The sequence below is a fragment of the Ammospiza nelsoni genome, chromosome 1 (genome assembly GCF_027579445.1).
Source record: "Ammospiza nelsoni isolate bAmmNel1 chromosome 1, bAmmNel1.pri, whole genome shotgun sequence".
Taxonomy (NCBI): domain Eukaryota; kingdom Metazoa; phylum Chordata; class Aves; order Passeriformes; family Passerellidae; genus Ammospiza; species Ammospiza nelsoni.
Window position 1 is genome coordinate 122,125,493 of NC_080633.1, and position 14,780 is coordinate 122,140,272.

The following is a 14,780-nucleotide window of genomic DNA, read 5'->3' on the forward strand; positions in this document are numbered from 1 at the left end:
ATTTGTATCCTGCATACTGGCAGGTACAGCTAAAGCACAGACTGAGGCTGTTTCTGAGCTCTCTGAGCTGTCTGATGAGCTGAAGGAGCAGAATTTCTGCTCCAGCTGCCAATTAGGCAGGTAACATATCCCTGAGAAAGGTGGTGTGTAAGAGCTAATTATTTTTGTGTGCTGCTGCCTGAATAACTCAAGTCTGCCAGGTGCCAAACGCCCCTGGAAATCTGTGGGAACTGAAAGGCTCAGCTTGTTCCTGACTCTTTTATGGAGTCAGACCCTAGAAAACTTCAAACTTTTAGAACAAAGACTCCTTATCTGCCGGGCTTGAGAGTGAATCATACCCATGAGAAACATGAAGTAGAAAAAAAGGCCTCCAAGCACTGGTTCTGGCAGAGCAAGATGCGTGTTCCCCTAAAAGCCCATCCCAGAGGTGAATCAATGCCACTGTACCTTGCACCATTTCCTCACATTGCTGTTCCCTTGCTTTTCTGCATGAGTCACTGAGTTGTGATCTCTGGTTTTGGTGCTTCTACAATCTTGCGTAATGTTGTCATGGCTGTTATGCAGTTAAGCTTTATCTGTTGCATGAGATGAAATAATCTGTATTTTGAATAGATAAATGACCTAAATACCAGTATGTCTGGTCTAACACAGTAAGTTTGTAGAAAGTGGTAGCATGGGGACAGCTTGGTTGAAACCTGGCTCTAGTGTGGTAGCCAGTCATTTGCTAGTTTTTAATTGTTTTCTTTTCCTTTTTTTTCTCTTAGTTGTCTAACTGTGAGTGATAAAGAAAGAGAAGACACTGTCATTGTACACATGAACTGATGTGGTTTTACTGCATTTGGCCACACACTTAAAAGAAATATGCTGGTACAGAGCAGCCACAGGTCTTATCTCTGCTGCCACTCCTTTCACAAAAGAATGATCTTCACATCAACAGTTTCCACCCTTGGCTTGATAACGCTGCAGTCCTCCCTTTTGCTCTTGGTCCGAATGCAGAGATTAAAAACACTCAGTTGATGCAAACGGTGGGTTGGTACAACACACAGAATGGGGTGTAGATGTGCTTCACACAACAGAGAGCAGAATCGAAGGGGAAAATGTTGCTCGGAGGCAAGACGCCTCTTTAATTGATTATGGCAAGGAAAATCAATACCATATTTGCTTTTTTCCTGGAGTATATCAAAAATGATCATAACTAACATCTGTTCATGTTAAGCAAATACTTGTCAAGATTTAAACTTCTGTTTGCATACAACTCTGAGTAGTGCATCTTAAAGTCATACATATTCATATAGAATGAAGAATGCATAATGTCTGCATAAAAAGATAAGCTGTATGACTATATATGAAGACAACAACTACAATTCTCACAGCACTGTCATTGGTTAATTTTAAAATATTCAAGCATTATTTAAAAAACAGTAAGCTGAACTTAAAACTACACTACAAAAAATTGTATAACTGAACCAATGCTGACTTGTTTTCTTAATATTAATCAATTTTAATCAATTGTAATCAATTGTAAAGTTTCCCTTTTTTTTTTTTTCCCTAACACTTTTTGTTAATTCATTGTTATTTTAACCTCCAGTAACACGATCAGACTTCTTCTGCCTCTGGGCAATTGAGTTATGCTCTGATCTTGAGTTCTAAGGGAAATGTTCAATTTTGTTTTTTTCCACAGTTGAATAAACAGTACCATGTATACTATCTCTTGTGTTAGAATAGTGTTGTCTTCACATAAGACTCAAATAATGGTATTAGTCATTCATTTCCTTGTACACATACACCCTATTGCGTGTTGACAGGTTTATAAGGATGCAGTGGCAGCCGTGGGTGCTGGGAAGCTCCTAGACGACAGCCTTTGAATCCTTGCAGTCCTGAGCAATGGTGCCTGAGTTAGTCTGTTTATTGTCTGCCTTCTCTCCCAGATGCTTGACTTGTCTGAAAGATTAATACATTAACAAGAGTGGTAAGGTCCAGGGTTGCACATCTTCAAGACATGTTTATTACCAGATGGCACATGAGATTCAAAGGTCACTGTGGAAGGTAACATTTTAAAGTGAAACAACAATATTTATGTTCAAATACTATGCTGATGAGATCATATGGAAAAATGTTTCTGATTAAATTAGTTTATAAATAGCCCCAGTATATCTACTGGAAATTCCAAATGCCAATTTTAGTCTTACTTCTTTTACTCTATTACTTCCTAATTTATTTAGTAACACAAGACTACTTTCTTAAATAAACTGACTAGCAGCTGAAAGAAAAATCTTTACTGGATGGACAATCCCACTTTCTTAAATAATTGAAAATCCAGTGTGAAACCCTGTTCTATTGTCTACTGCTTAAAGCTAAATTCCATATCAGAGTTTTTTAAGACCTGAAAGAAATTTCAACTTTTAAATTCTCTGAGGTAAAATTCAGCTTGCAGTCATAATGACTTATTGGCAGATAGCTATGCTTATTTACAGGCAATATCATGTGCTACAACACATTTGACAAAAATCCTGTTATGCTACTTACACAGAATCCATACAATGAAAAGAAAATCCTTTTCTTTAGCATTTCCACAGGACTGACTATCTCATAGCTAATTAGTAAACATTATCAGTTACACTAAACCTGAAATCATGTTTATCCTCTCAAATTGTCACAAACTGTATGTAAATTCCAGAGGAAATAGTTTTGCATAGGTTTAAAAGGGCAACTAAGCTCTTAATTAACATTTCTTATCTACCATGACACACAGGCATTAAAATGCAGAGGATTTAAATGGTACTTACTTTTCATGTGAACCGTTCTCAACTTTCATAGCTCCTTCCACTGGATCCAGTCCTTGCTCTGAAAACTGTTTCAAGGCACTTAACGCTGCCTAAAGAAAAAATGAGTTGTCAAAAAACCTAGTGGCACAATTATAGTAGCACCAAATGAAGGAAGGTGTGTGTTTTGATTTTCTAGAATCGATAATTTCCTGTATATTGAAGCCATCCAGCCTACAGGGCTTAGAGAGTTGGTACACAACAGCTCCATGATAAAGAGCTGTGCTTGTGCATGGATTGAGGAGATCTCCTTCCTGGGGATATCAGTGACTCCCATTTGTGCCAATGCAAGCTTCATCACTTATAGAAAGAATAGGATGGACTTTTAGGATTTTTGGCTTTTTGGCTGTAAAGTCTCTCCAGCTTCCCCACATGCTTTCACAGAGCCCACAATTTCCAGAGATCCTGTGAACAAACTTGTGAGTTGCAAATGGTTGGAGAAGGTGTGAGAAGAGGGAAGAGGGTCAGCAGGACACTACCAACACTCCAAAGTCAGATCTGGAACAATGTTACAGCCTGAGATTTTACGCACAGTGAGTGAAATGTGCTAATCAGGGGGAGCCTATATGGCGTGATTAGGGAGAATCAGGAACAGAAGAACAGTCAGTTTCTGTATAATATTTTCCATTGCGTTCTTCATTGACCAACTTCTGCCTCATCTGCTATGAGTCCTCTCTTCTTCTCTTCACTCTATCTGCTTTGGTGAAAAAAATTCTTTTCTGTAATTGATTCAGAAAAGGTTGATTATGAAACTCTCTGACTTTGAAGATAGAGCCAGCACAATAAAACAGCTGAGGTCACTTCTACTGAGAAGGTGAAATGTAAAGCAGAACTGCAAAATGGATTGTGCTTTTTAATCACTTCCTCCTGAGATGCATTCAGAACTAATCACAGGGGAAAGAAAAGGTGACTTTCCACATTGTGCCCTAAGCTAACATCTCAAGCAGTGGAACTGCCTGGAGGCCCTTAACTGCTGTTCACAGTGAAGCAGCAATTGCTGCTGTCTTCTTATTTGTTGGGACAGAAAGAATCTGTGACTCTATCTTCCTTTCCCTCAGAGAGCAGGGACCCTGCCTGGAACAGGAGCTGCCATTGTAATGAAGTATTAGATTTGCCTTTTTACTAATTCTTTGCCTGGATTCTCTCAACAACTCCTTCGCTTGAAAGGTATGTTTATACAACTTAAATATTATTAGACAATGTGTATTTTGGTGAGATGAATAACAGCACAAAAATTGCCAGGCTGCCCCAAAGTAAAAGACCATGTGTCCCATATTTGTCTATAGTAATGACTAGCTGCTAAAGCCTCAGAAGGCTGTACAAGGCACTCCCACCCATCATGCACAAAAGTAGAATCTTTGTAGTCTGTGAAATGTTATGGTTTGTTCCCTGACCAAAAAAAAAAAAAAAAAAGGCTGAACATTTTATTTTATAAGCCTCTTGGTAAACCCCTCAGATTATCACTGTTACCTACAATCCACTCCACCTTTACCATGTATTGTGAGACCCCTGTATGAGATCCCACTACTGGATCTTTCACTTTTGTCACTCACTGAGTTCCCCAGAGAAAATTTTCTCTTTCCTCATTTCTTCTGGTTTTCTTGATGTTTTGATATATTTCCATTCTTCACAAAAATTCTTTCTCTAGCACCTCATAGTGTCCCTTCACAAGTTTCACATGTGTATTCTCTACTCCCATAAGACCTAACCACCATCTATCTTTCCATCCTTGATCTTGACTGCACAGAAAATCACTGCTCATCACAAATAATCCCTCCAGTGGCAATGAGGATTTTCAACTACTGTCCTTGAAACTTTTCTGTTCCAGTAACCCAACATATTTCTTCATCCCAATTTCTCTCTTCTCCTCCTCTCCCTGAGGTCCTTTTCATCACAATGCAAGCACGACTCATCATGTGAGGAAGGGGAGTGATTTGGGCTCCTGTGTATCCTTGTACTTTAATTGGTCATGGGTTAGCAACTGTGAGAAGGAATCCAATGGGTAGGAACCAGCACCCAAGAATCTCCTGTCTTCTCACATCCATTTTTTCCTGATGCACATTAGCAAACTATCAGAATCTCCTTCCTTCTTACGTATGGTAAACCAAAGCCCATTACCAGGTAGCACTGCAAGGAGGGAAGGAAGCTGAGACATCAGCTCCTCCCACACATTTAAACTGCTACCTCACATGTTTCTCAACCCACCTTGTTTACTTTTTCATACCCACTCTTAGCTTCCTGGTCTGATCTGTGAATTGTAAACTTATTGTGGAAGAACGTTGTGTTCAGGTTATTTGTTTGTACAATGACTTGGACGAAAATGCCCTGATCGTAGTTTGTAAGTAGAGCCAAGTAAAGTTTCATTCAAGATTAAATCACAGATTGATCATATGATCTGCAGAAGAGTCTGGTCTCAATTAGGGGAAAATGAAATCCCCAAATCATCAAGAGATTAATTAGACCAACACAAACATACAAATTCTAGATTTGGTGAGTAGCTTTGTTGCTTACTACTGTTTTACTCACATAACTGGCTACTTGCAGGGCATCCCACATAAATTACAGAATTACAGAGCAGCTTTCAGGGTTGTTTTCCAGGAAAACCTGATTTGAAACCTTCTAGATGAATATTAGCCACTAGCTTAATAGAATCAGATCAAGAGAGCCCCTCTCCTCTTCTAACAGCAAGTGAAGTACTACAATACAAAATAATGAACACTTTGCATGGATCATTGGGTGTCAATGGGAACATATGGCTGTCAATAAAGTAAATGCAGAACAATTAGAGAAAATACATGAAATGATAATATGACTCAAGGTGTTCAATGATAAGCATGTTTAATACCAACACAATTTCCAAATCTTAATGCCTGTAACATGGTGCAGTCTCATTTCACCATCTCACCCTTGTTCAAGCCATTCCTTTCCCAAACTGAAATATGACATAAAAGATAAAATCTCAGACCTATTGCATTTATGAAACCAAATATCAGAGAGAGCAATCAGCAAGGAAGCAGTCCTGTGCCTGTATCCTTGATCTGCCAGCTACAGGTATCAAGGTGTTTTTGTAAGCACTGTTGAAGTCTGCATTTTTCCAGCTCCTAAATGTACTCCCACCCAGGACTCCAGCAGCTCCCAGGGCTAAGCTTTTCTTCCCCAGGTTCTCCGAATCTCCTACACCTCACAGTCCCTCTTTAACTTCCAGTTTCCTAATTTATCAGGTCTGATTTCTTTTTCATGGAACCATGTCTTACTCTCCATAATTTACCTGTGGGGGAAGCCGAATTACTTATATCCCAACATTTGCAACAAGATTTGAGTTTTGGAAAAGTTTATTTCTTTTTTAAAAGGCTCATTCATGGGATGTGGCTGAAGGGGAGTAGAGGAATGGTAAGAGAGAGCCTTGCAATGTACTAACCCCCCACTTTCTTTCTCCCATAGCTTGCTTGTATTTGGAAGGATCAGCAAGCTAAGAGAAGCAGGTGAGTAAACAATATTTTGGATCTTAATTGATGTCTTTAATGTTTCTTCTCTCCCCATCATGCCCCTAGACAGACATGAAGATGCTGGATTCAGGAAGGAAGCTGGTAGCTTAGAGGCTGTGACCTGAATAGTCAGCAGAGCGACACAGAGCTCAAGTAATCTGCAGTGAAGAAGAGTTACAAGCAGACACCAGGGTAATTTAATCCATGATTCAATTCTATTAGTCCCAATAGATTTACACCACTTGGTTTAAATATAACTTATGAATGGCAGATAACTTAGGTTAAATGAAAAGGAAAGAAAAGAATGGAACATTTGACAGCGAATCTGGTGAACAATTTCCTCTTTCAAAGGCTCAACACTTCCTTCCATTGATATTTTTCTTACAATAGAGCATCTGCACAGATACAGAGAAATTTTTCTCTCCCCCAGAAGATTTTACAACTGTTTTGTGAGCAAAGCCCCATAGGTTACAGAACAGATGTCTTTACACATTTCTTGTATCACTTGTTTTCTGTGTAGCTACAACAGTGCCAAAAATCCAATGCCAACAGGATGCACCGCGCTGCTAGCTGTTTGTCTTGGCTGCCATTTCCATTATTAGTATGTGTGTGTATCAGGACAGGGATGGATGTTTCCAGTCATTTTTTAGCTTTCCTCAAGTCAATTGGCAATTAGTAAATAGCACTGAAACTTGTAAATATTCTTCCTGTTTCTTACTCTGGGGATTAAGTGTCTTATAATGACAATCTAGTAACATTAGATCATTCTCTAGCAAGAGCAGCAGACAGGCACTCCACTGGCCCATGTGCGTTTAAGATCACATCCTCACGATAAAATTTCCACATTTGTTTTAACACAGTATGTGGTTTGTGTTTTTCCTCTTAAATCTATATTACATTTCAGCTTATTCCATGAAACTGAAAATTGTAAAAGTTTGTTGCTCTCCTCTGTGGCTCTTCCAGTTGACTTTACCAAGGAGGTCTGAGACAATCCTAATAAACACACTGCTTCATACTGTTACTTTGCTGGCAACATGCCTCCTAACATCAATTTTCTAAGTACATGAAAAAACATATTCAGTTTGGCTTTAATCAGTGTTTTCTGAAGACATAAAATTACAGGCGGAAACTGCAAGACTGACTTGTCAGGGTCTAGAGAAGTTCATGAAGGACAAGATTTTATTGCATTTAGTAGCTGGGTCTTAGTTAAGGACTGAGTTTGCTGAGTCAAATGATTCATTGTGGTCATGTTTCTTGTAGTCACATGCCATATGCATCAGCAAGTCTCTGTTGCTCAAGTTTAGGCTTGAGAACGTTTGCATACCAGGTTACCATCACAAACTCTAGTCCTGGATTTAAGTTTATAGCCAAAAGCCTAGACAACAGTAGAGCATGAGCAAAAGTGGTAGTATTTACAAACAAGTCAATGTTTATTTATTCTCTAAATCAAAAGTGTCCCCCTAATCAGTGAGTTTCTTTACCTCTCCCTGACTACTGAGCCCTCAAAAGGCAATGTCAGCTATGCAATAACATCACAGCAAAGCTGTCTGCCACAGTAATGAGGCGCACTTCATGAATTTTTAATAGATGGATTTTAATTTCACATTTAAAGGCTATTGAAAAAATCCCCAACAATATTACAGCTATAGAGGTGAGTTTGAAGGTTCAGTGCACCAAAATTGAGCAACTATTTAAATGTGTATGTATTCAAATTATTGTTCTTGGTGATTGCTTTTCATTTCTCTAGATGAAGAAATTTTTTACTAAGCTTCCACCTGTCTTTAACTTACCCACACTCAGTACTTCATGCATAGAGAAATGCACAAAGAGAAGATATATTTCTTTGTGTAGACTTACAAATATGCTCACAAAGTAGCTAAAATTTGACTCCTTAACATACCTATTTAATTCTCTTGAATTTGTCAGGTTGGCTACATTCAAGGCAAACAAAAACCCCAAGTACTGCAAACAAATCCCTTTTCCCCACAGCTTCTGTTGTAAATGAATTTACTATATTGCAAGCAATAACTCCTGCTAGGAGTTTTCATTGCTTTCCTTTCAATGTGTTGTTCTCTCCAGTTGATTAGATTTCATGTGAACCAATGTTAAAATCTGTTTGAATATTAAGTTCAGAAAGGCTTTTCACAGCACACAGTGTAAACCTTAATTAAATGACTTTAAGCTCTTTCCTCATATGGTTTATGATATGCATGAAAAACACAGGGTTATAATCTGATTAGCTCGTGTAGTTTACATGGAAATAGCATTTTCCAAAACTGAGACTGATTAATCTCTGCACAAAGGCATAGTCACCTGATAGGCACTACACTTAAGGCTACTGATTGCACCTGTCAAGAGAAGGAGCTTGGAGGATAGGAGGAGTTCACTATTTTCAAACAAAGAATGATGATTCACAGATGTAGCTTAGAACAAGTCCCACGTTGTAGTTTATGCTGCCCCCAGGCAGATCATGCAGCCAGAATTTAAATGACACACAATCCATGTACAGCCTGACCTTGCCAGCTTTCTGGGGGTAATCCTAAAGTAAGGATTAACTGTTCTTGAACAATATTTCCAGCATATTAAACAGAGCTTCTATCAACAGCATGCATGTCACCTTCTCCCACCTAGTTTTATTGGACACGTGTACTCATTCCTCCATGCCTCTCAATATGCTGAGAAGTGCAGGAGTGAAAGACACTATTCAACATGGAACTTCATTTCCATAGGTTTTGATCTTCAACCTAAATTCATCTATCTCATCTGTTGAAGAGACTGCTTAACAGTAGAGAGAGTCAATTGGGCATAGCTTATTTTCCATGTGAACCCCCACACCCGAAATCTGACTGCCATTCTTGCAACCATGCAACAATTCCAGGAGTAAGGAATGGTGAAGCATTCTCTTAAAGGCCAAGAAAGAGTTGCATAATCATCTGGGGTGAGTCAGTTCTATTGGTCTAATGGTGATAGAACTCTTTCCAATCACAAAGAGAGAAAAGGTGAAAAGCACCTATTTAAAAATTAGTAAAAGGTATGTTTTTGTATGAAGAGGATTTAATAAATGATACTTAAAGTCAAACACATCAAAATTAACAGAATGTAAGAGATTAATCCAGCATGGAGAGGTTAGTCTAGTTGCCAAGTTTAGGTTGTATTCTTATTTGCAGGTAGGAATAATAGAAGAAGGCGTTGCTAAAGGATCTGAATGGAACTCAGACTGTACAGGATTGTTCTTTAATCTGCATCTTCTCAGACTCTTCCCACACACATATTCCCACTTGAAAGGGGCAATGTGCTCAAGTGCTACCAAGACATTTGCCTTCATGGCAATTCATGCAGGAAACCAGTAAGTTGATGCTTGTCCATGAACATCTCAAAAGAGCTTTCAGGTTCAGTGCCAGTATCTACTGAGGTGCTACATCCTCTCATGGTGAAGTGAGGTGTGAAAGCTGGGCCCCAGTACCAGCACTTAAAATAAATCTTAAACAGTTAAAACAGAATTAAGTGTTAAATAAATCTTCTATCAGATATTTTCAGTATCTTTTCGGTGTATCTGCTATAGATTTTGTCTAGAATTCAGGAAGTTCTTTTAAAGTAAATTTATTTCCAAATTCAAGACTCCAAATTTTCCCTTCAGTGGCTGCAATTCCAAGAACAAATACAGAAAGAATCACGAATCATCACAGCTTACTTAAGAACATGAAAGAAAATATTTTAAAATAAAATTTCCTAGTGTTTGCACTACTTATATACAACAGAATTTCACTAGACAGCAATTAATCCTAAATTAATCTTGCTTCTAATTTTATATCCTTAGACAAAAACTACTTAAACACTAACTTTCAGAAGGAGGTAGACATTTAAGTAATGTAGGGGCTTTCAGTAATTAGAGACTTCCAAATGAGAGTACTTGGATGGCCAATTATTTTATTGGTAGGTGGAGGTTTAAATTATGCAACGAAGACAACGCTCAAGCATGATTGAGGAGCTGCAGACAAAAATTATAGGAAATTTTAAGAAAGACAGCTTCAAATGTAAAGCTGAAAACAGCAGAATGCCTATCCTCAGGCAAAATCTTGCACCAGCATTGAAAAACGGCCATGAATCACTCTCTCATCACTGATGGCTGGACAATATCCTTGTCAGCTGTGTTCCCAGAATGATCTGGTTTGTTTGTTTATTTATTTATAGGCATTTCTCCACATCACTGCAGCAGAGTTGCAAGTCTGCTGACATTAACCCTATATACATTGCAGAAGATATTGACCTCTTGATTTTAAATAATTTGACTGAGATTCCTAATTGTGCAAGAGGTTACAGTGACTTCTAAAATAGCTGTGTTAAACAATCCTCTTCCTTCATCTGACCTCCTGAGCTCCATCCTGGTTTTGACATCACTGCCACTGCCTTCACTGCCTGGGTGTCAATACTTAAATGACAGTGTTACTCCCCATGAGGGAATGGGCCCTGACCCACATAGTAATGGAGATATAACTAGAACTCTTTTAACAAAATTAATGAACTATAAGCATTTATTCTGTTATTTAAATGGTTTTCTTAGGTAATTGCTTATACAGAGCAGTCAAAAACCCAAAATGTATTAAAAGATTTTTATGAATTCTAAAATATCCATGCCAAAATCAGTATACAACAAGATTCAAGCTATCAAGTATAACTCAATACTTGTACCCACATGGTTACTCTTTCACTTAGGAAATTCAGCTTGTAAAACACTCTCACTAGTGTTTAGATACTTTTTGTTTCTCCTTGCCAATATCCTCTTCTTCAAGAGACAAAGCGTCACTAAAGAACAGAGGCAGTTTAATTAATGCTGTTTTAAAAGAGAAGGAAATCAAAGTGAGAGAACATGAGCACAGAAAGTGCTGGCTCAAGGTCAGGCAATAAAAGTAAGAATCAGTTTTACTAGTTTACATGGATTTTGTCATAGGCCAAGATAGAAAGAGGGAGTTTCTGAATGAAGGTATTTAATGATAGAAAATTTTGAAGTCTGCATGCAGCCATTTAATTCAAATGCCTCCTTCCTTTCACTATCACTCATCAAGCTATCATCTTCCCAACAATGCAAAACATTTTCTATAGAGGAGTAAAAGTCTCCCTTTTACGAGAAGATGACGGGTGAGAGCCTCTCAAAAATTTTTCTTTGCTGAAACATTCTAAAGAGTATATTTATCCCTACAATGTTTAACAAAACTACCTATTTCTTTCTTTAAACTTGACATAGTTTTATGTCTAAAGACCATACACTTTGCTTTAGACATGGGAGCAATTTCCTCAATATCAGATTCTTTGGCTTTGGCAATTTTAGAATGAAAGAATGTTTGTTCTCTCATACTGAGTCCATTACCTTAAATTTTAAGCTCTTGTCAGTCTAAACATGACTAGAAACTTCGGTTTGAAGACAAAAGCAATAGATTACCCTTAATGCAAAGCACTGGCCATTGGTTTCTTCAAGGAGCAAATTGTAGCTGGAACAATGGGGGAGTTTGGGGCTGTAGATTCTTGCATTACAACATCTGTAATGAAGCCCACGCACTAAATTGTATCCTATCTCTGCTTCTGTGAAACTCTACTCCTGTGGCCAGAACACTGGCATTCAGAGAAGGATACTTCCACCCTCAGATCTCTAATGACCAATCCCCCTCTTCATTCTCCAAGTCTCATTTTACAAGTGTGCATGTATGTCCAACAAAGTACCAAATCTAGATTGACAGCTAAAAGCATTATTTTTAGCATATATAGCACGTAATTAGAAATTTGAGTGTTTCCAAAAGGAAAAAGTTTTTGATTCTGATCTTAGAGTATTCTTTCACTGCATTAGCTGGTATTTTTTTTCCTAATTGAAGCTGATTTAAGTGCGAGCAGAGTCAGACCCAAGATCAACAGGACAAACTTCTCATCTGAAGTAGTTTGTAACATAATTTTGTCTTTGCTAACTGTTGATGGCTCATCCTCATCCCATTTTAACCTACAACCATCAGCTCCCTTAATGGAAGTGTCCATAAAGATCTTCTCTAAAATATGCTTTTCCAGCACACTTAATGTCTTTTAATGTCTTTCCAATTAAATCCAGATGTGAAAAGCTTAAGGAACAGTTCTCAGGACTGAAAAAGATGACATAAATCTTGCAGCTGACAGAGATCCCACTGAGCTCAGTTGGGGAAATTCACAGAGGACTTCTTGTGGGCCAGAAAAGCTGCTGGGTATAAAGACAGATGTGTATACTCCTATTAAAAAAATTTAAATAAAAACTGACTCCTACAATGAGGTATCCACAATTATCAGGGACATTACTAACTCAATCCCTCAATGTGCTGAGCACATCCTGTGCTGTACAAATTTCCCTCATCTTTTCGGGAAGTTTATCAGAGTTGCAGGGGGTCACATCTGCTCGGGAAAGAGCCCCTCACCTCTCAGGATTGCACCTCTTAAACCAATGGAGGGGCTGATATGGAAAACACTGTCTGTCTTGCTCTCTTACTGCTATCAACAGGGAGGTAACATACTCTGCAAAACAATCCTGGATTTCTCTCCACTCTCCTTTATCTCTTCCATAATCGAGTTACCATATTAAATTGTGGTTTTATTACAGAAGACTCCCCAAATGTGATATTAATTATAAATTCTGACCAGTATGATGGGAAACTGGTCATTCTTAGTAGCTGACTACCACTGCTGTGCAAGTGTTGTTTGTGCAGCTGTCAATTTGGGGTTTGTTTTGCTGTAATCACTTGCACACCCTTAGGATTTTTTTATTTTATTTTATTTTAACAACAGTGCATCATCTTATTTTCCAAACACGAACTGTAAATGTAGGCTCAGATCAAGCTACATCTCTCAGAAGGACAGGAAATACTAACACATACAGTTTGTATTAAAGAATGTCTCCACAGAACTGTCCAATAATAACAGCTTTCATAATTTCCTACCTTTCTGCTACTTAGCTAATTTTGAAATTAGTAAACTATCCAGATGTATCAATGATTTTTAAAGATCTACATCCCTGTGAGACATCTGAAAAGAGAAGAATGTTCCAGGGTAGAAGAAAATCCCATTTCTAACTGAAGCTTAAATTTGGGTCCATGTTCATTAATGATGGGAACTTCAGTAATTACATTTTGGATAGCATTACTTAATTTCTTTGCATTTTTTCTAATGTCCATACAAAGGTTTTAGCATGATTTGGTGTCACAAGTGAGTGTACAGAAATATGAAACTGACAACCTGAATTAAAGGACAATCTTGCATCCTCAAGTACAAGAAGTGATCCAACATTGGGATGTGAACAGTAGTGCAAACCTAACACTGAAAGCAGCAGGCTCCTAAACACACACACACACACACACACACACACACACACACACACACACACACACTCTTGAAGACAAAATTCCTCTGGTTAACAGCTTGCTTTACTTTTCTCAATGGCCAGCACTTTTCAGACTATCACTCCTTCAGGGCTGAAGGCTGGATCTGACTCCCACCAAAATCACTGCTTCATGACCATCACCCAGGAGTCACGAGGAATGCCCTTCCCTTGGAATGAGCTGCTGCTGCCATGAGCATCCCACTCTTGGCTAGCTCAGAGAATGAGCTCAAATCTTTTGCACTTTGCTGCCAGGGACCACCAGGCCAGCTCTGATTTATAGCTTTTTCTTTACAGTTTTATGATACAAGAAAGTTCACTTGTAATTACAACAGCATTTTGTTGGCTCCCTGCCTTCACTTGGGTATGTGCAACACCATATCCTTCATTCCAGCCTTTTTTATGTCAGGACCCCAAATTTGAGAAGTACATCAGTATTACAAGGATGCTGCAGAACTTGCTGCTCCTTAAAAAGGAGACTTGTACATATTTTTTCAGGGGTACATGTAAGCAGCTGGATCTGACATTTAACTAGGAGTCTAGTGGAGAGTTGGTCAAAATTCTTCCTCAAAAAAATACTAACCTAAGAAAAAACTTTGTATGGAAATGTATGATTTCTGAGAAAAGCTTTTTTAGGTCCAAGGTAGACTCTTCAGTCAAAACATCACAGACAAGTGCAAAATATAACCACTGCACTAATGACTGTTTGGTTGCCACATTCATATCCTTGCTGATTTGTCTCTATGAGAAAAGTTCAACAGGTCTCTAGTTTATTTAAAAGTGAACGGAAATACTTGTACTCTTGATGAGTTTTGTGGGATAAAAAAAATCTGGTTTATTCAAAAGAAGGTGACCCTGCCATTAAGCTGCTGTATCACCTTGAAGAAACACTTTAGCTCAATTTTTTTCAGACATACACTTAGCTCCTGACTTTGAGATAATCAAGCGGTACATTTCCATCACTTGTGGTTTAAACCTGATTTTGTCATTTTCAGTAGAGGCATAACCTCCTTCAGAGAAAATTCCGGGTATTTTAGACACCATTTAACAGTTAACTGTCAAGCAATTTCCAAGTCTTTTAAACAAAGA

At 38.2% G+C, this 14,780-nt stretch overlaps 1 protein-coding gene across 5 annotated transcripts in view; it reads right to left on the minus strand.

Annotated features, from left to right (window-relative positions):
• Positions 1–805: 805 nt before the first annotated feature.
• STAU2 (staufen double-stranded RNA binding protein 2) overlaps positions 806–14,780 on the minus strand; it is a 171,170-nt gene continuing 157,195 nt past the window's right edge. For all 5 annotated transcript variants that reach the window (XM_059474272.1, XM_059474256.1, XM_059474238.1 and 2 more), the window contains 2 exons: positions 2,787–2,875; positions 806–1,941 (listed from right to left, as the gene is read on the minus strand). In XM_059474272.1, coding sequence (XP_059330255.1) covers positions 1,848–1,941; positions 2,787–2,875 — 183 coding nt within the window. In that variant the 3' untranslated portion in view covers positions 806–1,847. The remainder of the gene's footprint in view (positions 1,942–2,786; positions 2,876–14,780) is intronic.